At 40.8% G+C, this 27,500-nt stretch overlaps 2 protein-coding genes across 2 annotated transcripts in view; both read left to right on the plus strand.

Annotated features, from left to right (window-relative positions):
* LOC138028228 (dynein axonemal heavy chain 8-like) overlaps window positions 1-7,422 on the plus strand; it is a 105,468-nt gene extending 98,046 nt beyond the window's left edge. Inside the window, exons 79-88 of the mRNA XM_068875691.1 lie at window positions 161-313; window positions 1,259-1,414; window positions 2,410-2,526; window positions 3,175-3,276; window positions 4,599-4,759; window positions 5,152-5,308; window positions 5,488-5,640; window positions 5,844-5,903; window positions 6,032-6,283; window positions 6,876-7,422. Of these exons, the coding sequence (XP_068731792.1) occupies window positions 161-313; window positions 1,259-1,414; window positions 2,410-2,526; window positions 3,175-3,276; window positions 4,599-4,759; window positions 5,152-5,308; window positions 5,488-5,640; window positions 5,844-5,903; window positions 6,032-6,283; window positions 6,876-7,163 (1,599 nt within the window). The 3' untranslated portion in view covers window positions 7,164-7,422. The remainder of the gene's footprint in view (window positions 1-160; window positions 314-1,258; window positions 1,415-2,409; window positions 2,527-3,174; window positions 3,277-4,598; window positions 4,760-5,151; window positions 5,309-5,487; window positions 5,641-5,843; window positions 5,904-6,031; window positions 6,284-6,875) is intronic.
* A 1,736-nt stretch (window positions 7,423-9,158) lies between these two features.
* Window positions 9,159-26,028, plus strand: LOC138028229 (coiled-coil domain-containing protein 191-like). Its single transcript, XM_068875692.1, has 15 exons — window positions 9,159-9,295; window positions 9,397-9,432; window positions 10,666-10,768; window positions 11,775-11,993; window positions 12,225-12,391; window positions 14,110-14,333; window positions 15,031-15,205; window positions 16,253-16,443; window positions 16,878-17,145; window positions 18,921-19,425; window positions 20,328-20,410; window positions 21,271-21,372; window positions 22,381-22,677; window positions 23,201-23,355; window positions 24,400-26,028. The coding sequence occupies exons 1-15, from the start codon at window positions 9,239-9,241 to the stop codon at window positions 24,548-24,550; spliced, it is 2,733 nt and encodes a 910-aa protein (XP_068731793.1). The 5' UTR covers window positions 9,159-9,238; the 3' UTR covers window positions 24,551-26,028.
* The last annotated feature ends 1,472 nt before the right edge of the window (window positions 26,029-27,500 follow it).

Here is a 27,500-nt window from a genome sequence, read left to right on the forward strand (position 1 = left end):
TTAAAACTTCTTTGAGCGAAACCTCATCCCAGTTTGTAGGGATGTGTTTTGTAGACGGCAGGACACGTTGACTTTGAAAGACTAATATCTGACGAGCGGAGTGATTGCGAGGGCCCTCAGTTTATCGAGCTCTCTGGCAAATACAAATTTCTGTTGATAGGGTGGCTGGGTGCTGCTTCAGAACTGTCATCTTGGGCTGAACTTTATGGACGAACTGCTTGAAACTGTAACCACTGCGGAGTCGTCACACGAAGGTTTCCGTGTGTGGATAACAACAGAGGCGCACAACCAGTTCCCCATCAGCTTGTTGCAGGTAAGGGTATAGGTAGGATTGCTTGAATATTTGTTTAAGACAGACCCCCAACCGTGTACTTATCTTCTAGTAGATACTTCACTAATCTGTAAGTTGCTTTGATTCGAAAATTAACTATAGGGTGTTAGCGCATGAGAGGTTAGCGACTAACTGTCATGTATAATAATATTCCTACGGTGGATCCTCTCTTTGGGGACACCTTTGTTTAGGGGACGCCTCCGTTCAGGGGACAAAGAATTTGGTCCCGGAAAAATGTTCATACAGTGGGACCTCTATTTAAGGGACACCTTTGGCACCAGGGCAGGGGTCCCCTGAATAGAGCCTGGGTTGGGTTGGAGTCAAAGATTAATATGAATATTTATCCGTGACCAAATTCTGTGTCCCTTAAATAGAGGTGTCCCGACGAAAAGGTTCCACTGTACTAATCTTTGACTCCAATTCAACCTCTATTCAGAGAAACCCCTGACCTGGTCCCGAGGACGTCCCTTGAATGGAGGTTTCACCCAGGTGATCTGGTGACGTAATTTGGAGGACTGGGAAGAAAAATTTTAGCGCCGTATCTCACAACCGCGCGCGGCCTTAGGTTTTGTTTCCAAATTTCCTGCAGTATTTCCATCGCCAAAACTCAACAGATCATTCCGTGTCTCCCACATTTCCTGTTACTAAATGAACATTCAAGTGGAAACCGCCGCGATCTAACCTCGCCTCTGCCATTTTGAAATCGGAAATAACATTCAAGGCCGCGCGCGGTTGTGGGATACGGCGGTAAAATTTTTCTCCCCAGTCTTCGGAATTACGTCACTAGATCACCTGGCTGTATTTAATTTAGAGTTTGCGTTAGGGTACTGGGAAAACTTTGTGACGTCAACACTTTACGCGGCTGTTCTGGACAAACTTTACGGTCCCTCAACTGATAACATTTTGACTTCCTCATTTTATTTACAGTCTTCCATCAAATTCACTAATGAACCGCCACAGGGCGTGAAGCCTGGTCTAAAAAGAACCTATGCAGGTATCACCCAAGATCAGCTGGACATTACTAACATGCCACAGTGGAAACCAACCCTCTATGCTGTGGCTTTCCTGCACACTGTCGTTCAGGTAACACTAAATGTTGCTCTTAAAAGCCGATAAGTAACCAGGATTAAACATGACAAAAATCTTCAAGGCGTTCTCGTTGAAAAAAACTCTAAACTTCGTTCCTTCGGTTACCAATCTGCAGCCTCAACTAAATTCTTTGATTGCATCTGATGTCAAAGCGACCATGTTGGTGTAAGAAAAAGTCTTGGAATTTGACTCTATCGTTTTGCAAAACTTGAGCCACATTTTTCTTTTGTTTTGGTATTATCACGTGTGTAAGTGCAATCAAAGAATAAAATGATGGAGGTGTCCCAAATGAAATGATAGTCACTTTTTTGAGAGATATGTCATGACTCGAGAGTTCTTCACACAGATAGTCACCTTTATCAATCGTCTTTGAGTCATAAAATGCAGTAAAATGATTATACGGCCAAGCATGTGTTGCGATATCGGACCCTGTGGATCTTAACGTTCCTGGTGTGCTATTTCTTTCTTTCATTTCTTACTCTTTCCTTTCAAACTACTTCTATTAAATGCTTCCTTTGAGACTTGGCCTTGTATATGTAAGCCCTTTGCTATTTATTAAGAATTTACGTTTATTAATGGAGGGGACATAGTTTTGACTGACTAACCCATTCACTCCATAGGCGTCCCCTCCCTCCCTCCCTTCCTCTGCCCCCTTCCCCCACCCCCCTCCCAGTTGACGAGTAAAATTGTCTGGCGTTAGACAGAGTAAAATCTTTCAAGTCTCACTGCCAGAGGTCAATGGGTTAACGAAGTACTGAAAAATTGGAGCATAAACCAGTCAGAACTCGCAAATCAAATACGTACAAGCGGCGCATTGTGCTGGAAAACGTATTCTACTCAGCAACTCAAATTTGATTTTGGTTTTACCTCTGATCGGGTAAAATTGTTTCAAGAGATTCCTAAATGATCGCAAAGCGTAGCAAAGCAAGTCAAGAAGTGGCAAAAAAATTAGACACAATTTCATCGTAAGGCTTTCATTTTATACTCAGGAACGCCGTAAGTTTGGTCCACTTGGCTGGAACATCCCTTACGAGTTCAATCAGGCTGACTTTGCTGCCAGCGTCCAGTTCGTGCAAAACCATTTAGATGATATAGATCCAAAGAAGGTAAGTGTGTCATTAATACAATTCTAATTTGGAGCTATCGACCTCGAACTGTATTTCGACTTTTAAGACTTCCGTAGAACATTCCCGTTCCGGCACTGCTGACTTCCCTTATCATAACGTTTTTATTCCTCTTTTCACCTCTCCATATCTCGCTGTTTTGTATTCACTCGTATAGGTGGTTTTCACGTTACTTCATCGCGGCAAATGTTGGTGGACGAAAACAAAAGATCTCTTATTAGCTCCTTTTGTTCGTCCACCAGCAATTGTACATTACATCATTGTTATCTGTGTCTTTAGAGATTGGTTGCAAACCAATATGTGGGTTGTGTCCTACCTCATTGAACGGGGTTCAGGATTGGGCAAAAGAACAATAGAACGAACAAATAATAACAATGGATTTAGATACAGAAAACAATAGGAAGTACGACACTATAAATGACAGCCAATGAAATATTGTGTTCAACAAGAGGTACGACCCTATCTTAATATGTACACATTCAAGTCGCTCTGCAGCAGAGTAACCATAGAAATCTGAGCTCCTCGAGTAGAAAATGAGCAAAGAGTGACTCAGTTGCAAGTCGACTTTTCTCACCTTTCATGGATCAACGAATGTATTTAATTAAAGCTTATTTAATGTTGCAATGATAGGGCGTGTCTTGGAACACTGTGAGATACATGTTAGGTGAGGTGCAGTATGGCGGCAGAGTTACTGACGATTATGACAAGAGGCTTTTAAACACATTTGCAAAGGTAATCTTGGATAGTTTTCGTTGGGTTTATTCTCTTGCACCATCGAAGGAAAAAAAGAAAGTCAATTTATCGGAAACAGGTTCTTGGCTAAAGATTATTATCAAAAAGTGGATCATTGGATAATGCAACTCGAGAGTTTTCATTGGCTTAGCCATCATGGTATATCAGCTATTAGTATTTATTATTCAACACGTTGTGGCAATGTCCAAATATGGTCATAGCGCGCTCAATATTTGTCGTGCGTACTCAACAGATATCCTGCGATATACGTAATTTTGTGTGTCGCGTAGGGTGATTGTTAAATACTACAACAGTGGATAGCGTTGAACGCCCGTGCTGATCAAACTCCGGATATCCTTTGTTAGTATATACTAAAACAGTAGATAGCGTTGAACGCGGGCGCTGATTGGCTCGTCAAACTCCGAATATCCTGTGCTATTTACCTCCGAGCAACTCGGGAAAAAATGGCGTCCCGATTTGGATCCGTGACAATAGAAGAAAACATCCAAATTAATTTTTTGTGCTGTATATTATCTAACTGTTTTAGTATATACTAAAACAACTATTCACCTCAGTGTCGGTGGCTAGCGTTGGATATTTACCTCGCCGCTTCGTGGCTCGGTAAATATCCACCGCTAGCCACCTCCACTTCGGTGAATAGTTGTTAACTATTCGCCTCCGAGCAATTTGCTCTGGATTTGCGCCCGAAATGTTTTAATCTTTGGAGGAATAAATGAGTTAAAATTATCTTTTTTGTGCTGTATTATCTCACTGTTTTAGTATATACTAAAGCAACTATTCACCTCAGTGTCGGTGGCTAGTGGTGGATATTCCACCATTCGCGTCTCGGTAAATGTCCACCACTAGCCACCTCCACTTCGGTGAATAGTTGTTAAATATACCATGCTCTGCAAAATGGAAAGCGTGCGCGTCATTTTTGGGGGCGTTTTATTTTTATTTTAGTTTGGTTTTCCGTATTTTGGGGACGTTTTTAATAAAACCATTATTTCACTCGCGCTTGTTGGATATGAGGTGATTATAGCCAACTCGGCGCTACGCGCCTCGTTGGCTATCTATCATCTCATATCCAGCGCGCTCGTGGAATAATTGTTCAATATTTTATGAATTTTATTTATTCTTCTATGTCATTGAAATCGCTAAGTTTTTACCTTCTTCCTTTACTCACTCGCAATAGATAACTGTGCAGGTGCGCAGCTCCGTTGCAGTCCATTTACACACCTTTCCCATGAGATATAGAATTGACCAACGCAGCCACAAGAGATGAGAGAATCACCGACTGAGAATCTCCTTTGTTTTGTTAGGTGTGGTTCGGAGAGCACATGTTTACCGATGACTTCTGTTTCTACACTGGTTACAAGATCCCCAAGTGTCGTAGTTTGGAACAGTTCTTTGAAGCAATCCAAGCTCTTCCTTCTGTGGACACGCCTCAAGTGTTCGGCTTGCATCCTAATGCTGACATCACGTTAGTTCATTGGAAAACAATTCATTTAAATCATTATCAGATGAAAAATTATACGTATTTTATTGTTCTGTCGCAAGGTACTTTCCCCACCCAAGAGTGGTTTCTTTTTCAATCTGAGTATGAATCAAGTTGTAGAGGTTATAAACAAAACCACTAGCAAACTTTCGTTCACTATCGATGAAAGATACTGCTTATGCGGAATACGGCACTCCCCCTGACAATACAGTTTGGGTCAAAATGTCTCTTTAAAGAAGTGTAGCCGTGTTAAAATCACAAGAAGGGTTTCTAGGCCGAAAGATATCGTCGAACAAAAACACTGAAAGAGTTTTTGATATTGTTGATAAGGCTTATTGAAGAAAATCTCTTTTCGCGTTTACTTTGTTACTTTGCAGTTACCAGAGCAACACTGCTAAAGACGTGCTGGACACTATCATGAGTATTCAACCCAAGGACTCAGGGGGAGGGTCTGGGGAAACACGTGAGAGTGTGGTAACAAGGCTGGCAGATGACATGCTGGAAAAACTTCCAAATGACTACGTACCCCATGAGGTTTGTGCGATGTTTTCTGTTCTCCTAAGAGGGATTTGTTGCTAATTTATTTCATGTTCGTCAAGAAAAGTTAATCTGACCAACTGGACTGATCAACTGACTAGTTGGCTGGCTGACTAAATAAACGGATTGTTTTATTGATTGGTTAGTAATAACATTTGGAACCTTTCTGTTTTCAGGTACGAGCGAGACTCCAGAAAATGGGAGCCCTAGCGTCCATGAACATCTTTCTCAGACAGGAGATTGATCGTATGCAACGTGTGATCTCCTTGGTGCGACAGACTCTCACTGACCTCAAGCTAGCCATAGAGGGAACCATCATCATGAGTGAGGTATGTCTTCAATTGCTTAGCCTTGGTGCAAGTTCTGTGCGGAGTGGAGTGACGAAAGAATAGGCCATTTCCGAGTTGATGTCTGCCTCCCTTTCAAAGCGAGCTTGTTTGTGAACTAACCATGGCCACATTCCTTTTTAACACACTCATGTTCACCAAGAGACAAATCATGTTAACGCTTTTATCCTGGCACCAATTTACAGAACCTTAGAGATGCACTAGACAACATGTACGACGCTAGAGTACCTGCCCTTTGGAGAAAGGTACGTAATGATAATCCCTTTAATAGAAACTGTCTGTAACTCCTGTTTCCATTAGCCTCCTTAATCAACTGCACTAATAGTTATTTACGGTGCAATCCTTTGTTTTGAAACACTGCACGCCTTTCTAGATCTCATGGGAATCATCCACGCTTGGTTTCTGGTTCACGGAGTTCCTGGAGAGAAATAACCAGTTTTCGGTCTGGATTTTTAATGGCCGGCCTAGCGTATTTTGGATGACAGGCTTCTTCAACCCTCAAGGATTTCTCACCGCTATGAGACAGGAAGTCACGCGTGCGCATAAGGGCTGGGCCCTCGACTCTGTGGTGTTGCATAATGACGTCATACGGGCTATGAAAGAGGACATAAACTCGCCGCCATCGGTATGGTTGACTTTTGGTGATGTTCGTATGCCGTGGCCATTCACTACTTGCACAAATCTCATAATACACCTCTTTTACCTCCCCCCCCCCCAAAAAAAAAAAAAATTGGATAGGCATTGTTTTCTCTTGGACATCTTCATCTTCATTCTTCATCTTCATGAGTGTGCATTTCTGGTCACATAAGTATGTTGGTCATTAATGTAGCCCCATTTGTTCAAAAGGTGGATAACGCTATCCATCGGATAAATCACTATCCATTGGATAGCGCAAGTTATCTTCAAGAGTCGAGCCTTTTTTGCTAACGTTTTTTTCTTTCCGTTTGAGCTGAATTTACTTTTTCAGGCTTCATGGCAATTTTTAAGATGATTACTTTGCTGTGAGTTAACGTTCAAATGTTATGCTTTACGTCTACATGCAGGGAAACTGCCTTTACGGGTTTTATTTGCCTTTAAGGATCACTTAGATTAGTTTGTGACGTTCTAAGAGGTATCTCCCGTCAAAATCTTTAAATGCTAATTTGTAGTTTCTCCACCGTCAATGCGATGGCCAGTTCAGTAAGAATCTGACATACATTTCATAACTCTGATTTTAGGAGGGAGTCTACATTTATGGCTTGTACCTCGATGGGGCTGGATGGGATCGCCGTGGCTGTAAACTGATTGAACCACAGCCCAAGGTTCTATTTACTCTGTTACCGGTAGTTCATGTGTATGCAGTCAACTCCACTGCACCCAAAGATCCCAGGCTTTACCAGTGTCCTGTCTACAAGAAACCACAACGTACTGACCTTACTTACATCACTCCCCTGTGGCTCAAGACTGTCCAGAGTCCGGACCATTGGATTCTAAGAGGAGTGGCTCTGCTGTGTGACATCAAGTGAACTGGGATTTCCATTTCCTTTCGGCTTTTTCAATTTTCATGTTTTTTTTTTCCTTGACGTTTGAGGGAAAAGAAATTCGTCAAACCTTGTCTTCGTTGAAATTTGATACTGTTATCAACTATTGTTCTTTCTTGTCATTGTTTATCCTTTGATGATTTTATTGAAAAACTGTTTGAAGAAATGGCAAAACAGTACCAACAAAACCATCTACAAGAAAAGTGATCTGTGTGAATTGATGGAGCACTATTGCGTAATTTGATTGTGAGGAAAGAAGTTTTCCTATGCACTCGTTTTTACGCATTTTTTTTTCTTTTTTCCTTTATTTCCTCATAAATTCCTTTTACAGTTTTAAAGCTTCTTTTTTATATGTGCTTGGTACAGTGACATCAAACATTCCAAAATTACACTTACTAAACGCAAGAAATTACCTATTGCCACTTAAAAGTAATTCTTCATAAGCTTTCCATTTATTGCGAAAAGACAAGAATTTATTAGATTTAAATATGAGATGTTTTTTTCAGTTTTTTTCAGTATTTTTTTTTCAGGATTCTCTTCAAGACGATGTAATCTTTTTGTGCCTACAATTTCTTGTTCCGATTTTCGTTTTTAACCAATGGGAAGCATCTAACAAACACATAACGTCCGTTTTAAGCCCGGTTTTCACTAGCGACGCAAGCACGAGCGCAATCACAAGCACAAGGATCAAAAATTTTCCTTTTCCTTGTGCTTGCGTTTATGCTTGCGTTCGTTTGCGTCTTGTGAAAACGAAACACAGCATACGCACGAGGAAATTTGTCGCGTCTGGCCAATTAAAGCACTCGTTCCAGATTCCCTGAGTCTAAGTATTTGAACAAAATGGCGGTTGCTGTGGTTGATTTTGATGATTATGTCGACGTTCGTTTTCACTAGCATAGGATGTTTATCCTTGTGCTTGTGCTTGCCCCTGTGCTTGCATCCCTAGTGAAAACAAGGCTTTAGTTTCAAAATCTGAATCGCAGTTTTTTTTTCTCCCCTGACTGGCCGAAGAAATTTCCTCTGGCTTTGTCACTAAAACTGAACTCGTTCTCATTCTCATCGTGCACTCTTGAGTATGAATCATCCAGGTTGATTTTTAAATATCGATTCGGTTTTCCGTAAAAAACATGCCCGGATTTAATTTCGCCGAGCATTCCAAGTTTTGGTGTTCTTTGCACGTGCACTCCTAAAAGACTTTGCGACTGGTGTCAAGTCCAGATGATTTCACATCTTGCACTTTTCGGTTAGTTTCCCAAGGAGGTCGTGAGGGAAGGGGGGGGGGGGGGTTGTTTACTAACATTCGGTTTCTATTTTAAACCACATCAAAACACAGTCGACATATAGCAGACTGGTAATGGAATCTCATGAAAATCTCTTTTCGAGAAATATGAAATCTAAAATGACCACTTCGCATTTTGATGGGTGCACTTTGGAGGCAATAATCTGTTTATTTTTCCATGTTACACCACCTTACATCACTCCTTATCCTACGAAGGCGTCGCATCTTTGCGGGTCAACCGTAGGCTTAAACATCATCTAAAGCATCAGTAATGTTTAGGCCTAATAACGGTTTGGGTTGTTTCAGCTATAGGGGAACAGTGACCAACAACCTGGGCCCAGTTGTTCAAATTATGGCTTGCGCTATCCACCGGATAAATCACTATCCAGTGGATAAGTCACAGCGAAACCGACTATCCAATGGATAGTGATTTATTCGGCAGATAGCGCTATCCATCGTTTGAACAACTGAGGCCTCTTCCCATTCCCTTCCTAGTCTTCCTCTGTCTCTTTCTCTCGGTAGAAACAAGCGCCTAAAACAATGTGCTCCCTCCCACAGGCTTTTATCATTGAGCTCCCACATCCTTCGATCATAACCTGTGCTCTCTATTACCAACTTGGAATAACTCGCGCCAGACCCCTCTCAGGTAAAATATTCATATACGGAAAGAATGAGTCCAAACTAGGCTAAAATTGCATTCGGGGTAATTCAAAATGGCGGATATTTTGAGAAAGTTTTTATGTTTCAAAACATCTATTTCTTGTAAAACGTGAAAAATTGTATGGCTGGAGCGAGGCAGAACTTGTTTAAGTGGAACCGACACACGGACGCAAAAACAGTAAGAGAAAGTAGCGACACGGAGATTACGATTATTCGAGGATCGATCGATGCATTTTGAAATGTATATATGTATTTTTTTCCCTGTTGACGTTTTTGCAGCACAGTTCAAGAAGCGATGTGCAAGACTGGATTAAGGTATCACTTTTATTGTGATTTGACCATGTAATGGCCGTTTTATGACACATCCAAAATATTCAGCTGATTTCTTCTAGTCAGCTGTTGACTTGCTGCTAAGATAGTGTTCATCTTCTCCGAAAGTCATCTCGCGCGACGAATTGAAACTGCTCCTGTTCTTTACTTCCCATTTAACTGATGTAGGCTGAGCAAAGATTTTAGTAATTACGTCTACTTCACTAATTCACTGATTCAGATCTTAATAATTACCATCAGTCACCAAAGAGTACATTGGCAGAGTCGTCTGACATAATCAGCGTTGGCCTGCTCGTCTTTCATATACCGGATACGTAATAATTAATGTCCATCAATCAAAAGAACAAAGCGAACATAACAATACCTAATTAGCAAGGCCTCATCGGACTAGCAATGGTTCTTTTGTCCTCCGCCATTTTAGCCCAGTATATGAAGTCTCATAATTAAGTAACATGAGTGTAGTCCTGAGAACTGTTTGAGATTATAATGACTGACGTTTTTCGACAACCTGAGCGGAAGTCATCTTCAGAGTCAAGTGATTTGTGTTGCGTCAGTAGATACTATAAAAGCTCTGGTCATAGATGTCACTGGTCAACTTATTCATGATGATGATTGTTATCGGTCGACTATCAGTTGAGCCTAGATGTAATTGGCTGTGAAGACCAAACTGGTTATGATATGACCCCTGGGTTCAAACCATGTACGCTTATATGAAAGTCTACCCAGCATTGCAAGAATAGTTAGTTGGTTCAGCCTAAGGTGGTTGAGTATTGGCACTTCCAAGCCCAACACTTAGGGTCTTTAAATAGTGGAGTAGAAAAGTGCTGTCCTTGTAATTTCAACTGCAGATTAAAATTAAAGTCTCGAGATTTTAGCTTCAAGTTGACTTCCTTGATGTAGCCAATTACCTTGATATCTGACACAGGGATAGTACTGGAAAACATCAGGGCCAGTTGCTCAAAGCCTGGTTAGTGCTAACCATTGGTTAAGAGGTATCAGAACCTATAGGTTTCCATGGTATTTAACGCCAGTTAGCAGTTAACCAGGTTTTGAGGAACTGGTGCCAGGTTTTAAAATGGAGTACGAGTCCATGCACCGGTAAGAAATTAATACAGTCTTGAGTCAATGATCCTTGGTGAGATTGGTTTCTTCTGCTTCACTACGGTATTTCAAGAGTATACTTACATAATTTATACACTTTTCCAAATGAATATAAAGAGAGTTGAGCGAGCTTCAACTGATGCAGCTCGGGAGGTGTTTGGGAACAACTACCAAAGCATTCTGGAACAAGTCCATGTTGATGACGATGCATTGGTGGAAGGTACATTTACCTTGTGCTTTATGATGAAATACCATTGTATGTTAAGGACGGGGCCTACTAATTCAAAGGTATTTTTGCCCAGGGTTATGATTATGCGGGAAATGTAGATCTTGACAAGTGCTATTGAAATCCAAAGAGAAAATTGGGAGTAACCACGCATTTTTCAAAGATAATTCATGAACAATATTTGTAAAAACCTTTAAAATACGAAGCCACATGTATGGCATTCTTTCTCAAGTTGAAGCTTAATTTTCTCCGAAAAATGCACGGTTACCCCCAATTTTCTTTTTGGATACCAATAGTACTTACTAGGATCTACTTTCTCTGCATAATTTTAAACCGCGCAAAAATATCTCTGTACATGTATTACATGTAGTAAGCATCACTGATAGGAAATCCAAGTATCTTGAGATCCGCAGAAAGTATGTGCAATAACAATAGTAGGCACCATCCTTAAGTTCCTATATTAACCCAATCACCCCTCAGGAACCCAGGATGCTCCCAGTTAACAAGTAAATCCTCTGGCATTAGACAGAGTAAAATCTGTTGCGCGTACTGTACTCGGCGTTGATGGGTGCTTCTAATAAAACCACTGTTGTATTCCCTTGCTTGCTTAAGCTGACTCCCTAGAAGCCTTTGTTAGTCTTATCCAACCATTCTTTTCACATTACTCTTAACAAAACTAACTTGCTACTGACTGGTAGCTAGGTTAAGGTTGGGGTGCAACTTATGTCACTAAGATGAAATAGCAAACCCGTGGCTGGTACAATGCTCCCTCACACAAGACAGCCTGCACAAGGCAAACTAAATAACAGCGAAGTATTGGGAACATATTGTATACTGAGATATCCTCAGGCTGTCTAAATTACTCTGTAGTCACCTCCAAACTGGTCATATTTTCCACAAGCAACTCAGGGGCTCTTTGTTGTCGAAAGTAGTGAATTTAACGTAAGTTCATAGGTGCAGGCTAAATAATTTATTACTGTTGCATTCCATCTTATCTCAGCTCAAGATCTGTTAGATTCATGGCTGCATGAAAAGAAGAATGATGACCTGAGTTTAGAGGTACAGTTCAAAAATGAGACATGGGCACAGAGAAGCAAACGTTCTAAAGAGTTGACGAGGGCTTCCTCTGCAGAGGACTACTATAATGACCAACTACTACAATCACATGACTGGACTTCACCAAGTAGTTACAACCACAGTCCTTCTCTTGATATTATTGGTGAGACACAACTAATTTTTTTTTTATGCGAAATTTGTAACTTTTATAAATTTTGTCATATTAGTGGATTATTTGAGGGTGATATGTGCCGGTATGTGCCCTCTTAAAGACATTGGCACTTTTATTTAGTATTTAGTATTATTTAGTAGTGGAGTGTCAGCATCACTGACACCCCACTCTTTAAGGGACTTGTATGTTATGCAGACATATTTCTTTTCCTTCCTTGTTCAGGTCCAGAGTATGATGATGATCTCCATGATGAAATTTCTGTGCAGCAAATTCTGCGAGACATGCTTGACAAGAAAGTTGTCGAAGAAGACATATTGAATGATCTCGGATTTGATGGAAGCAAAAAGAAAAAAGATCCAAGACCCAAAATGGAACTCAGACACAAACAGGTCTCTTTTCAAATAATAGTTAATAATACCATAATCACGTTGACTATGACTCACAATGAAGGTATCCATGACAATGACTACCGTACTTATTCGGCTAAAAGCTGAGACCCCGAACCTCTTACACAAAAAATCAATGTGATTGACACGAATTGTAAATGCATAATATTCGGCTATAAGCCAAGACGCATTTTAGGTCTTGATGTGTATTATCAGCCATGGAATTTTCTTAAAAATACAAATTGAAATTGACTGAAAAATTATACTCAAAGCAATAAAATGAATGCGAAAGATAACAAACAAACAAGCAACGTGATTGTGAGGTGACAAATATTATTAATCAATTAGTAACTGACCTCACTGGAAACATGTCTTCATACAAGCAAAGCATTTTATAAAAAGCTATTCGACTGGAAACCTTACAACTTTAATTGCCTTAAACTTAAAATAGTAGCCAAAGCAGAAGCTGTAGAAAATAACTCAGAGATCGCCAAAGAATATGACATCAGCAGTTAAACGACTTTTGCTTGGAAAATGTCGCTTTAAACAAGAAGAAATCCACTTGTGCTTCCGTCTCAAGTTCGCTATGGTGTCATATGACAATCTTGTTTACACGATCTGTGTCAACAGATGGTTCAATCTCATTCCCAGAGTCTTCGTTCCTTCGATGGGTAAAACAGGCTTGGAGCGATTTTCCTGAGGAAATGGTGAGGGGCTCCTTCAAGAAGTTGACATTAAACTTTGGTGCTTTCCAGCAGCAGCCAGCAGTTCCGTAACTTAAAATCATATCACGGTAGATAGCCCTAAGAGCCTTTTCTTGGGTCCTCTCTAGCTTACATGTATCAGAAGCTTTAATAAAATGCCGTACAACAAAGCAGTAGGTTAAATGTGGTAAAATCGCTGTCCAAAATAGCTGAAGTTTAAGTTTCTCCAGAATGAGATTTTTTAGGCGCATCATAACACCTACAAATCTCCCTGCTTTGACTGCAATTGATTTAACATGTTCTGTAAAATTCAGTTTATCATCAATGCGTCAATACATCAGTGCATTGATGCAGTATCATCATGTGTAATGGTAATAGCCCACTTCGGAAAATACCATAATACTCATTGTTTGTCCCCCCCAAATTTTGAATAAGCATTCTTTTTATTTTCTCTTGGGACCATTGTAAGTCCCAAGAGAAACTGGAAACAATGCTTAATGCAAAATTTGGGGGGACAAACAAAGAGTATGGTATTTTTCAAAGTGGGCTATAGATTTTGCTTTTTTCTTATTTGCATTGAGAACCCTTTTGAAAATTTACTGTATCCTTATTTGCAAGAAGTGAATTTTCCTTATACCAGTGAGAGGCAAGCTTTGCTTGTGTGTTAAGAGATGATGACTCTTAAATTCTGTAGAAAGTCAAAACATGCCTGTGTGGAAATCTTGTTGTCTTTAATCACACAGCGGCCATGTTGAGTCCCAAAGGGATTGAGAACTTTTGTTTTGCCCCACCGAGACTCGTTCCGAGACTCGTTCCCAAACACTTTAACCCGGGGCTCGGGGTACTGAATCTATTGTCTATGGCCAATATGGCCACCGCACGAATGAGGCCCATTTAGGTTTGTTTGAAAACACATTTCAATCCACCATAACTGTACATTTGTATAAGCCCGGATGAGGGCTACTCTGTTGAAAACAATGTGATTATAGCATTGCTATCATGTCTTGCTTTTGTCAGGTTAAGGAAAAAAGTGTGGCCAGACAGAAGGATTTAGAGAAGAAAAGAAGAGAGCACTCAGCTCGCAAACAAGCTGAAGCAGAGGCACGTCAGCAGCTGATAAGAGAAGAGAAGGAAAAACAAACTCGATTCAAGAAAGAAGAAGAAGAGATCAGCAAGGAAATGGCTAAGATAAGACGAGTTATGGAGGATGAAAAGAAAGCTGCTAAAGAGAAACTGGATAGGTTTGGTGACTTTTAGATCCTCAATATCAACATGTGTATGCTGGTGACATCAAAACAGAAATGCAGGGATTTTTAGTGATAGAAATGATTTGTTCTGTTGTCTTTAGCATCATTGCAATCAAATACAACGCATCTGAGAAGCAGTTTCAGCAACTTCTCAATCTAAGAAAAGTGAAAATTTGGTCCCTGGAAAAATTTTTTTCTGTTATTGATGTCACAGTTCTGCTATCACGAGTCTCCTTACTACCGCGGTTTTTGTGCCCTCCGGAAGTGAAAATTCCGATTTTAAAACGCTGAAAAGCATAGAATAAAATTCGGCACTTAATGTTTTTTTTAGTTGCTTTTATCTCAGAAAGCCATGTTGTTTCACTTGAGTAAATTAAAAAAAAAACTGTGATACACACTTTAAAGTGCCTATGAAAAGACAAAGACCTTTCAAAATGATGAATAATGGTGTTTCGATCTTGTGATACCTTCTCTTGTTCCAGAGATATTCAAGTTTTTGTTCAAAAATTGATGATGTCACAAACTGTACAAATTACTGTAGTAAATCCCAAAATTGAGAATACATTGTTGTCTTCATCTTTTCAGTTTCATGTGGTACATTGACAAGAATTTATCAAAATTCAAAAAGTGTCATCAAAGTCATTAACATTCCATCTCTTTTTCTTGTTGTTTGTTTTCTTGTGAATTGTAGTGAGCGACGTAAAGAACAGGAGGCTGAGTTACTTGCTCGGCAGTATCTTGAAGAAGAACAAAAACAGAAAGAGGAGCGACTGAGGAAGGAATTTCAAGAGAAAGAAGAGATGAGACAAATGTTACTTGAGGAGATGGAAAGAAAGGCAGCTGAGGAGGCCAGCAACAATTTGAGGGTAGAATAAAGTTAATATTGTTTGAACCTTTTATGTGATGGTTAGATTAAAAAAAAAATGCCTGTGTTATGGTTACGGGTGCAGGGCTGGCGCAGTGGTGAGAGCACTCGCTTCCCACCAATGGGACGTGGGTTTCATTCCCAGACTTGGCATCATACGTGGGTTGAGCAACATTCGCAGCTCAGTTGGTCAGTGCTCGGCTTTCGGAGCAAGAGGTCCCCCGGTTCAATCCTCGGTGACCTCACCGTCTTTTTCGACTTTCCTCTAATCCGTGTAGCTAAGGCTTTAAATACCCGTAAAACAGAGCACTGACAGAGGGAGGGGGGTAAAGAGTGCCCTCGTCGGCTTCCATTGATACCAGCCTTGCAGCTGAAGGAACTACTGACGTTAAATAAAGTGACTTTACTTTTCTTTAGTTTGTTGGTTTTCTACTCTGCACCGAGAGTTTTTCTCCAGGTATTAAGGAACTTAAGCATGCGCGTGTTTGAGACGCGGACGGCGAACAGAAGTGAGCTGTTTTCCCTTTTAACTTGTCTTCACACAACCACATTTACATTGCTAAGTTTTTTTTTTCCTTTAGAGATAATTAGTATAAAAATCTAGGAGACACCACTGTCCTGGCACGCGAAATGTTCTCTTCGGGTTGCTGTCCGCGTCTCAAAAACGCTTAAGCTCCCTATTCTCAAAAACCAACATTTGGTTTGATTTGCGTTAATTTGTTAATTTCAGTTTTTAGTGTCCCCAATTAGTGCTCCAGCGCTAGAAGATGAGACATTTTTACAAATGAAGAACAACTTTACTTGCTTGTGCCCAACCATTTTTTTTTTTTGAGGCATTTAAAACAAAAAAGAAATCATACGAAGAGGAGGAAGAGTGCATGCTGGCCAAAGTGACCATGGGGTGCTTGATAATTGATAATTGATTGTTTTAAGGTTATAGTGGGATTCATGGCTCCTAGCGATTCTTGCCATTAAACACTATTGAAAACAAAATGCAACAAATAGGGTTCTAGTTTACTTCCAAATAATTGTGCTTTTTTCTTTTTAGACTGTCCAAAGACATTTCTCGGCATGGTATTCAGTTGTAGCGTCTCAGAGAATCAAGGTTGGAAAAGCACGTGCAATGTCTGATTGGCGCTGCAAACTAAGGGCGTGGAATGCTTGGAGAGCGTATGTCAATCATATAAGGTCTGACAAGGAAGCACATGCTGTTACCATGGAAATGAAAGAAAAACACAGGTGGGTGGAAAACCACTGAGCAGAAAGTACTTGCCTTTGTAAAAGACAACTTCACATGGTCAGACTCTCTAGTCTTTTCGGATGAGGACGATAAAGCGTAGGCACGGTCTCACATCACTTTGTGGGACATGAAAGAACCCACACACTGTTCTAGCAGAGTAGGGGACTACATCTCTCACTCATTCTGTTCTGGGGACACCTGTGTAACTGCTTGTTATTCAGTTAATATTGTAAACTGCACGGCTGCCATTTGCGCCATAAAGTCACTCTGGCAAAGTCCCCCACAAAGGGTTGTTCATTGACCCTGAAAAGCCCCTAGGGAAGTGGTCACATACGTATTCATTTATTCATCTTCCGGTGGATTTTGCATTGAATCAAGTGATTTGTGCGCGAAATTATGCGAATGTGACGCGTTCGTTTTTCTCCGCCATCAGAAAGGAACAGTTATCCGCCAAATTCCATCGTCGTCACTTGTTGGCTCGCTGTTTGCGGGCGTGGCAGAAGTGGGTCAAAACTGAACAGGAAGAGCAACAGCTAAGAGAAGAACACAACAGAAAGACGCAAAAAATGGCCGCTTTGTTAGAGGCAGCCGCTAGTGGCAGGCTGTGGAGCGAACGAGGAGGCAAAATGGATGTCAGTTTAGAATTGAAAGACATCGAGGAAGATGGCACTGAGCAGAGTTCAAGCACTGCAAGGAAACTGGTAGGTGGCATGATATGATGAACGATACTATGCGAAGACTAATTAACAATTGTCCCATGAGCTCGAGCACTTTGTATCGATGGTGACTCGGGGATACTCGGTGAAATCCGACTGCTCCTTTTCAGGAGTCGGATCATTTCCGACCTTCCGAAAACTAGTTCGGGTACTCTACGATTGAGGTATAGGAGACTCGTTGGGAGCGAGGCCATGATCCATGATTTCGATGGTGACTCGGGGATACTCGGAAAAAATCCGAGTGCTCCTTTGTAGGAGTCTATTAACCTTCGACGTTCCGATTACTAGTTCGGGTGCTCTAAGACTGAGCTATGGGAAACTCGAGGGAGCTAGGCCGTTTAAGTAGCTTCTTGTAGTGAAATACTATTTTTTTCCGGCGCACCGATTTGTCAAGCTCAAAATTCATAATTCTGCGGAAACTCACCTTCAACTTTCACTTTTCATCCTGCGCCCGGCAAATAGCCTGATTCTTGAATGTTATTAGAAATTGACAAGAGTTACACAAACAGATGTCTCATACATAAGAGAGAACCGTCCATTACTTGGCTGTTTTCTTGCCGTCTATTCACTACTTGCACTTTTATTAATGGAAACAAAACAGACTTTGGCTGTGGGTCTTGAAGCTGATTTTCCGCACGATCATAATGATAAATTCAGGAATCTTTTCTTCGGATTTTCTTTCCTTTTGTTTCAAAACCTTTTGAGAAACGAAGTGTAATACTTTAAGAGACAGTTGAAAGATTGAGTTCCTGAATCGGTAGGACGTCACTGATTCGACTCCCGCCGGGAACACTCGGATTTTTTCCGAATATCTCCGAGTCATCATCTGTAAAATACACTTGCATGTTCATTTATTTTCCGATGTTAAGACTTGACCATCTCCTTAGCAACAAGTATGCTACCTTTCGACGCTTTTTCTTATCGGGAAATAAAGCAAGACGATTGTCGCCTGAAGTGACGAATTTTTAAGGCCAAAACTGCCACGAGTCTCGTAAAGCTTAGTGGTAGTACATCGGAAGGTCATTGGTTCGACTTTTGTCATGAAAACCCGAATTTTCTCCGGGTATCTCTAGAAGTCATCTTCCCCGCTACCAGAGGTCTCGTTTCTTTTTGCGTTCGATGGGCTGACGAGTACGGGAAAAGAGATCTCTGTCATGGGTCGAAACTCACTTTGATCCAACCGCCATCCACAACCTTCGACGGCACTCTTCAAACCGCATGCCCCAGAATATGTTTGCTGACTGTCACTTGAGCCCGCTATGTCCCGCGCATTCCTTTAGTTAGGTACTTGGTGCATTTTGTCATTTAGTGGTTATCTATTGCACAAAATTATCTAAACACGGTAAAACCTTCAGGGTTAGGATTAGGGTTAGCGTTAGGGTTAGCGTTAGAGTTAGGTTAGGGTAATTGTATAATTACTGAACGTTTTATACCTTGTTTAAAAAAATTTGAAACAATAGAAAAAGGGACACCAAGTACCTACCTTCCTTTACAGTAATTCCGCTGTTGTTAATTGAGCCCACACAACATGCGAAGTATCACGTTAGGATTCGGTCGCTAAGAAACCGCCGCGTATGCTTAAGACAGTGAGATTTGACCCATAGCAGAAGTCTCTTTCTTCGTCAGCCCAGCGAACGCAAAAGAAAAGACACCTCTGCAGGCAAGGAAAGGGGTCATCTGAAAAATAAGTCTCTTCAGTTCTTATGTATCTACTAATGTTATTAGCAGTTTACGCGATAATTTTTTGCTCTTTATTGTAGGATGAACTTTTCTCCCAACCGGGAAGGATTTTACCGAACCGCGACAAACATCCCTTAAGAGGAGAGAAACCGTCAGAGGAAACTTTATCGAAGAATTTTGCCAGCAGTAATAAACCACCAGTATCAAAAAGTGCGTGGACTAAGCAACCGACAACAGAATCGGCAAAGAAAACACACAGAACTGAAAAAGAAACGAAAGTTAAGTCTCAAAGACAACGGACTTACAGCGAAGTTGAAAACGTTGAAATTTTCTCAACTGTACAAAATAGAGACAACCATAAAGGTGTGCGTAATAAGAATAATAACAATGTTAGTGTGTACAGAAGTAAATCCGTGGAGAGACTTGGTTATCAAGACGTTCAAACTGAGGAGGAGAGTTTAAGTGAACGGTCAGGAATTACCACGACATTTGCGGACGATGACAATTCTACAGAACGTAGTAAATTCACTTCAAGGGAAGCAGTTGTTAAGTCACAGAAGCCCGCAACGAAACCGTTGCATTTAGGTATGTGGTGTGGTCTCGCTGAGTGTTGGGAATTTTCTTCGTGATCTGTTTTGAGCAACGGTTGGTATCAGTCAAAATGCGGAAGGCAAGTTACCTAGTGGGGCGACAAACTTGTACATTCGTGACCCTAAACAAACCCCTCATCACAACCATAAAAAATCACCGTAGAACTCAAGGTAAACTTTATAAGAATAATTAGTGACTTATAAGCAAAGAAGCAAAAAGAAGCTCGTTCTGCATTCAGCAAAAAGCGAATTTTTGAATTTACTTTCTTTCCAAGGGCGAGTCAATATGCAAACTCTTTCCTCTGGAAAGAAGTGTTTGTTTTTTGTGAAAAATAGAATTAATTTCCTTGGGGAAGAGCGATTTCGCTCCTGGGGCCCGTTTCTCGAAAGTTGCGAAAACTTTTCGTGCCCGAACAACCATTTGTGAAACTGCCAACCGCTTGTTTTGGAGAGCCGATCAATGTTTTCAAGGTAACAAAAAGCAAAATGACTGTAAAAGTTTGACGACTTAAATCCTCTCCGATCTTGAGATACTATGAGGGAATTGTGACACCCGAAAGTAGTCCGTAAAGCTTCCGGACTTTCGAGAAACCGGCCCCGTGGACTCGCTTTGAAGCATAAGTTGAAGTCAGTCGGGAATGGTATATTGCCACAAACCTTGATATTTCTCATAATCTCGTTTCTGCATTTCTTTCGAGAATTGCAGATCGAGCGTACTTTGTGCGACACTGCCAATAATTTTTCTAAAAATTTCGCAGTTGTGACCCCTTATTCTAATTGTTTTTATATGTTTTTGCATCAGTTATCACCTTGTCAAATTTGGGGTGAAATTGGGTCATTTTAAAACACTACTTACAAATATGCGTTGATTCACTAATTGAAACTTCTTTTCTCAAGCCATGGAGGAGCGTGCTCAGCAACGCATGCTCCGAAAGAAAGCTCTAGATGAGAAGAAGCGAAAAGCAGAAGAGGAAAAACTGGTATTTGATTCACTTTGTGATTGTATTTAATCTGGCTCATCGTCTAAAACCTGGCCAATAATTCAACTGTTAGGGAAAACATTGACGTTTGGAAAAAGAAGCCCAGAGATGCATGTAGCTTTGTTTGATTACGATTTACAGTTGAAATCTTTATGTTGAGGACGGCAAAGAAAAAAACGCCAACAAAGAAATGCTCACGTGCAACGAACAGAAAGTGAAGTGTGCAGGGCGCTTGTTGTTGGTCATTTTTCCATTTCTTTTGGCAACGTTTACGTTACCTTCGGCTTGTGATGTTGTTCGTAATGAGTTGTCAGCCTTCGTACAAGTCCCAGCAAACGGATTGGCTACGCACATAAAACTCGGCAATAATTACCTAATTACTCTTCACATTGCACACAGACCTTGGAGTTTTTTTTTTCTTCAGCGTGGTTCACACATAGACGCAATTGCAAGGCGTAAAAGTAAAGTCAGGGAAATACACGTGAGATCACTGCGGCGCAAATGCGAGCGAAAGCGCCAACCCAAGAGATGGAAAGTTTCTCATTCTCCTGCACTTGTATTTTCGCTTGCCCCAGCGCACAGTGCCAGTCCCATGCCGCCTCGATTAAAGTTTAAACCAAGATGGCGTCAACCGCGCCCGCTATTTTGAAAAATGAGTTCAACTGCACCTGGTTTGTGTTTCACGTGTAAAGGTCGCCTGCATATCCGTTTGCATTTGCGTTGCTCATAGAAACCGGGCCTTAGACCGAACAAGCACATCGGCGCGTGCGAGATGTATCTCCTGCGTAACCTATACACTCTCAAGGTTTGATGTTCTTTCAAAAATTGATGTGAACGCTGAACATTATTTTGCGCAATAGGCGTTTCTCAAGAAGGAACAAGAGCGAAAAGAAGCTGAGTTGTTGGCGGAGAAACAAGAGGCTTTGCGGAAACGGAAAGAGGAGAAGCGAATCGCCAGAGAGGTGAGAAACATGTTTTTGCAAATGTTACAGAATAACGTACATAAGTTTCATTTCTCGTGTACGTAATCAGTCAGATATGAATCAAGTGTAGAGGAGAGGCACTGTTCTCGCCACTGCGTAATACCTTGCGTGATTGCCAAGCAACCAGCTTGTCGTCCTTCTCACGGGGGATCCATTACAACATTAGCCAATCAATAGTTGCATTTAAGATTTTGTCGAGCCTGCAGACCAGTATGACACTCGATCTAACTCTTCCTAGCAGTTTTTGGAGCTCAGTGGGTACAGCATCCGGCTTGTGTTACAGAAGTCGTAACTATGATTTTTCGGTTGCCCTTTTTCCTGGTACAAGAACCTAGCTTATTATGTAAATGCTAAGTGCACTTAGCACAGGCACACCACTTTAACTATGTTAGAAACAATAGGCCATTTCCGAAATATCAATATTCAGCTTGATAGTGAGGCAAAGAGGACAAAAAGGATAGAAACAAGTTGCAATGAATGCGAAAGATATTAGACTTTCTTTTGTCTTTGTCCTCTAAACTTCTCTCTTAAGCTGAATTTTAGTATACCGAAGGTGACCTATTCGAATGACACTAGGACGAGGCAACCAATTGGCTAGTTACAAAGCAAGGCAGAGTAATTCGGGACCATCCAGCCAGTGGTTCCAGCGGGATTTTAACCGGAGTATGCGCATGTATAAATCTGGAGCCACAGGACCACATTGTCACTTTGTATTGTACGTTCATTCTCACCTATTGGGAGACGAGCTCTTTGCATGCCTAGAAGTAGAAGACATACTGCGGGTATGAAGGGACTCTCTAATCGCAAGATTACCTTGAGCGAGTGCAATGGCTATTTTACAATAAAGCATTGTTTTTTCCCAATTTTCAGTCAAAAGACAAACCAATCGTAAGAATCGCTTGTACGAATCTCTCCAAAATTGCGATGCCCTTTCCTTTATTCGTCATCGAACAACTTAGGTTTCTTATTATTATTTTGGTTTCACAGCGTGAAATTGAAAAACAGCGTCAGCAAGAACATAATCGACACCAAGTAACCATGGCAACACAGCACTATACAACCACTTTGCTTGTCAAGTTTGGCTTGTTGCCATGGAGACGGCTTGTAGAGATAGCGCGCGAGAACATGGCACGTGCCACTTTATATCACAATATGGTTTTATTGCGCATGTGCTTCTCTCCTTGGCTGAAATACACCAGACAAGTGGGAGAGGAGAGGGAAAAGGCAGCGGATTCATTGTATAAGAAGATTTTATTGCGCAGAACTTGGAAGCAATGGAGAAAGGTGAATACTGCCGGACGTTTTTTTCTGTTATTCTTTTAAATTAGTTTTATCGCATTTTTAATTCATTAGAGGAAAATCTAACGTTACTTTTTATTATTTGTCTCATTAAAAAACGATTTTGTTTCAGAAGTCAGCCTACTTTACATAAATTTACTTCAAAAGATAAACTTAATTAAAGTGGGATAAACCTTTACTTTAAAAAACCGACATTTTTTGGCGGCAAAAGAGGTAATGAGCCTATACATGCGGTGTGATTGGCTTTAGAATCTCTCACCACATTCTCAGCCAATAGGAGACTAAAGCAACTGCGATTCGCTGGCATACGACACGCGCGAAGCGCAGGAAAAGTTTTCCTGCGCTTGGCGCCTGTTTCATGTATTCGCTTTGCGACATGATTGGTTCTTTCGATTTTCTTTGTGTCCTGTGATTGGCCCAGCCAAGGACTTTTTTTGCAGTAGACGATTGCAAAGCGCTTTCAGTGTACAAAACATGCGCAATCTACTTCTTGTCGTTTGTGTTGCAGTACGGCCAACATGCTGTTCGACTTCAAGCAGTAGCTGAGGATTACTGCTCTTCATACCTTGTGAAAAAGTACTTTCGATACTGGCAGGATTATGTCACAGAACAACAGATCATGTTATGGGAAAAGGAAAGAATGGCTGAAGAACACGATGAATGGTGAGAAAAGTAGTAAACTGTTCTACAACGGAACTCTTTCTCGCTCAAGATCTATCTCAAGATAATCACAATTAGTTAAATGTTAAGCTTATCGGAAAAAACAGGATAGGAAAGAACTACTAACTTCATTTGATTGGTCACACTACAGTAATTCACTCGTAGTCTTAAAGTTAGAACCACCTTAATTTTACTGCAGAATTAACATCACCATATAAAAGTCGTGCTCATTTGCTCTCATTTGTTGGGTCGTATCGTTGCATTTCACTGATCATTAGGCTCAAACTGAAGTGAGAACCTCCTTTATTACACAAAAGAAATTTGTATCACTACAGAAAAGTTCTAACCAGTAGGTTTCATTTGATAGAGAACAATTCAGTATTTCATCCCGTCTCAATTGAAGAGCAGAATTAATATTGCTACTGGAGAGTACTGTTCATATGCTACATGAATTTTTCCCCCGTTTTTCGTCGTTTGAAATATGGAATAAACGATAATCACTTTTCAAATGAAGAAAAAATTTGATCTTATCCACAGATTCAAAAGTTAGTGGCACTTTTACAGTTTATAGCGGTTATCAGTAACGCCCCTCTCAACGACTTTTTTCATATTTCGAAAGTAAAAATGTAGGTGGACGTCAGTCAAATGTTTCCATGACAATAGTCCTGTCCTCTTGGCGGCAGTTGAATTCGTCATGGAAACGTTTGATTGACGTCCACCTAAATTTTACTTTCGAAATATGACAAAAGTCGTTGAGGGGCGCGTGTTACTGATAACCCGCTGTTGTGCAATTTTATTAGAATGGTTACACTAAGGACTTATTAACACACCGACAGTAGGTAAGTGTCGCACATATTCAAAAGGTAGAACTATCTCGTACACGAGAATAAACATCGTGAAGAAGAGAGAATATATAAAGGTAATACATGGGAACTACGGAAATGAAACTATTTTTCAGTCATCGCTGTTAATGAAACTAAACCTGAAAAATTGCAGGCTTGATGGGAACATGCATGGCCGTTCTGCTCAGTTTCTTTTTTCTTTCAGGCGAATAAAAAAGCTGGCCTTGAGATATTGGAAGAAATACATACCCATGAAAAGAGGTGAAAAGGAGAGAGAAACGAGACGAGAAGAAATGAGAAAAAGAGTTTCTTCGTGGCTTCCCGATTTTCAAAACTTGCCTGAAACGTCGCCATAATACGTGTATACCAAGGCACATGTCAAGGAAAGAAGACCACTATCCCCAGGCCCCGATGCCTTAAAGGCCTGGAGCCGGTTGCTCGAAGCCTGGTTAGCGCTAACCGTTGGTTAAGAGGTACCAAAACCTATAGGGTTCCATGGTATTTAACACTGTTTAGCGCTAACCATGCTTCGAGCAACCCGGGTCAGAATGTCGGGAGTGGAAGTGTTGAGGAGATTGGGCATCGACGACTGTGATAGCTACGAGGTCGTCATTTCGTCCTAGTGGTATGGCAAGTCAACCATATCATTGCAAGTGACTGCCGAGGGATTCAAATGTTATAAACGGGTAAAAGCGTGAAGGGAGAATTGGCAATTTATAATCTCCGCAGAACCTTGAATTTGGTCATTTAAGGTGGCTCAAAGCAGTTTCCAGCACTTTCCAAGACGTAGAGTCTTAATTACTACTCTTTATCAATTGATGGTGCAATTATGTTATCAAATACTGCCCAATCACTAGCGAACACGTTGGTATTATTTTTGTGACACAATAGGTTACCATAGTTACTTTTTCTTATTACAGAATTTTGATTAGCAGGATAAGATGAAACATTTTGTACATGGGGTTCAGAGCCATCTTAATTTTTTGAAAATTTTAGGTGGCTCTGAACCCCATGTACAGAATTTTAATGCTAATCAAAATTCTGTCATAAGAAAAAACTTTCACCGTGCCGTTTTTGAAATATAAGCGCTTAAAGCTGAAATTAAGGGTGTTTTTAGGAGGTCATAGTATTGCTATGGTAACCTATTGTGTCACAAAAATAATACCAACGTGTTCACCAGTGATTGGGCAGTTTTTTGATACCATGATTGTAGCATCGACTGATAAAGAGTGGCTATAATGACACATCAAAATCTAAGTCTTGGAATGTGTTGGAAACTGTTTTGAGCCACCTTAAAGCCGTTGGCAAGCAGGGACAAGAACGAAACGTTGTGAAATGGAAAACGTTTGAATAGTGTTCACTGCTATAGGTTTTGCGCAAGCACCCTATTGTTAGGTAGCCTTTGAGGAGGCTCTCTAGTTTTCGTTTGCGGCGATGATCATATCAGCGGCGAAGACGCGACAAAGAAGATTGGTGCACGAATGTTTTCAACCCCACCCCACTGGAAATAAAAACTTGTGCATTCGAATTATTTATTTTAGTTTTCGTCCTATAAATGGTTTTCACTCACGTGACTTGGCGGCCATATTGGTGTACAAAACAATACAAAATGTATGCATGGAATAATTATGCATAAAAATAGAGTTTGGTTCCCAAAGGAGAGAACGTCTATTGTTCTTGTACACCAACATGGCCGCTGTGACGTCACGTGAAAACGATCTATTGATTACACAATTGGCATTTCTTTCAATTCTAGTACTTTTCTCTTGTCTATATTATTTTTACTCAACGTAAATCCTGAATACACTGTACATTTCAAGTTCAAATATTTACAGCGAGACGAGGTTAGAACATCTTATCGAACCCTAGCAAACTATTCCCATTTATTTTCTACTTGGTGTTTACAGCAGGTGTTTTATTTTTTTATTTTTTTGTCTTTGACCGCTTTCTTGACGTCATTTTTTACTGGAGACTCTTTGATTACCTTTTCCGCGTTCCTCCCTGAGGGAGAATTGTGCTTTAATTTTTGCTTTTGCTCGTTGAAAAGCCTCCTTGCTGTGGGTTCTTTCTCTTCACTTCTGCGCGGTGATTTCTCTTGCTCTAACATCGATGGCTTATTGGTCTTGATACTAGTTTCCTGTTTAGTTTTGTTCTCTGATGCAACAGTTTGTTGGTTCTTTTTCCTTTGAGTCGGAGTCTGTTTTCTCGGCGGTCGTCTTCCGGTATTTTTTCTTCCGGTTGTTTTAGAGTTATCTCTCACTTGACTTCGATTGAAACAGCTCGCAATTACAAAGGGAGTAGGATTACACTTGAAATCTTCATTTTTCGAGAGTTCATTACAAGGGAATTCGTCCACTAGTAACTGGTCTACGTACAGGTCATTTAAGTTTGGCAGAATCGTCCCCTCACAGCCATTATATGAGACGCTCTTCAAATACACTTTTAATTTTCTCAGTCGACGTTCGTCTGCGAAAGAGGAAAATGTTTGGTCGCAATGTGCAGTTTTTTCTTGATATTGAGCTAGAGTGAGTCTGGTTTGATAACTTCTATTTATCACTTACACTCAAGTTATGTCACGCACAAGAGTGAAATCCTCTTTGGAGCTTCCGACACTGGAATGGAATCTTAAAGATTTTTCTGAAACAATGACCTGCAACCCGCGACCTGCGACCTGCAAATTAGACTCGCCGCTGGAATCCAGGGTATCAGCCAAGTTTGCCCCAGACTGATTTCAGAAACCGGGCCAGGATTTTCAGCCCAGGGGTCTGTTTCTCGAAAGTCCCGAGAAGCCAGTTGTCAAACTGCAATCTGCTTATTTTGAAAAGCTGATCCTTTAATATGTTTTACTGCGCCTTTCAATAACATGCGGACTCTTAAATTCAAAGGTCAACCGACAAATGGGTTTTTCGCTACCGTCAATCAAATGTGCGGCGGCTCCTCCGAGCTTCCGACTACTGTCGAGCGCGCAGTAATCAAATCACATCGCTGAGCCCAGTTCACTCAACATAGTCGGAAGCTGGGAGGAGTCGCCGAACATTTGATTGACGGTGGCGAAAATTGCATTTGTCTGTTGAGAACTGGCCGGCCAGACCCAATAATTTGCAAAGAAATTTGAAACAAAACAATTTGAAGGAACACTTCCATGATAATTCTTCTCTCTCTCCTCGACGCATGTTAATTTGGATGCGTTGTATAGTTAGTCCTTCGAAATGCCCGGTCTGACCGGTCGGTTCTGTCAAATGGAAAGCGCCCTTAGGGGCTGTTTACAATGAGGTAGGAAGATCCTAGCACTAGGAAGATCCTACA

The sequence above is a fragment of the Montipora capricornis genome, chromosome 13 (assembly GCF_036669925.1).
Source record: "Montipora capricornis isolate CH-2021 chromosome 13, ASM3666992v2, whole genome shotgun sequence".
Lineage (NCBI taxonomy): Eukaryota > Metazoa > Cnidaria > Anthozoa > Scleractinia > Acroporidae > Montipora > Montipora capricornis.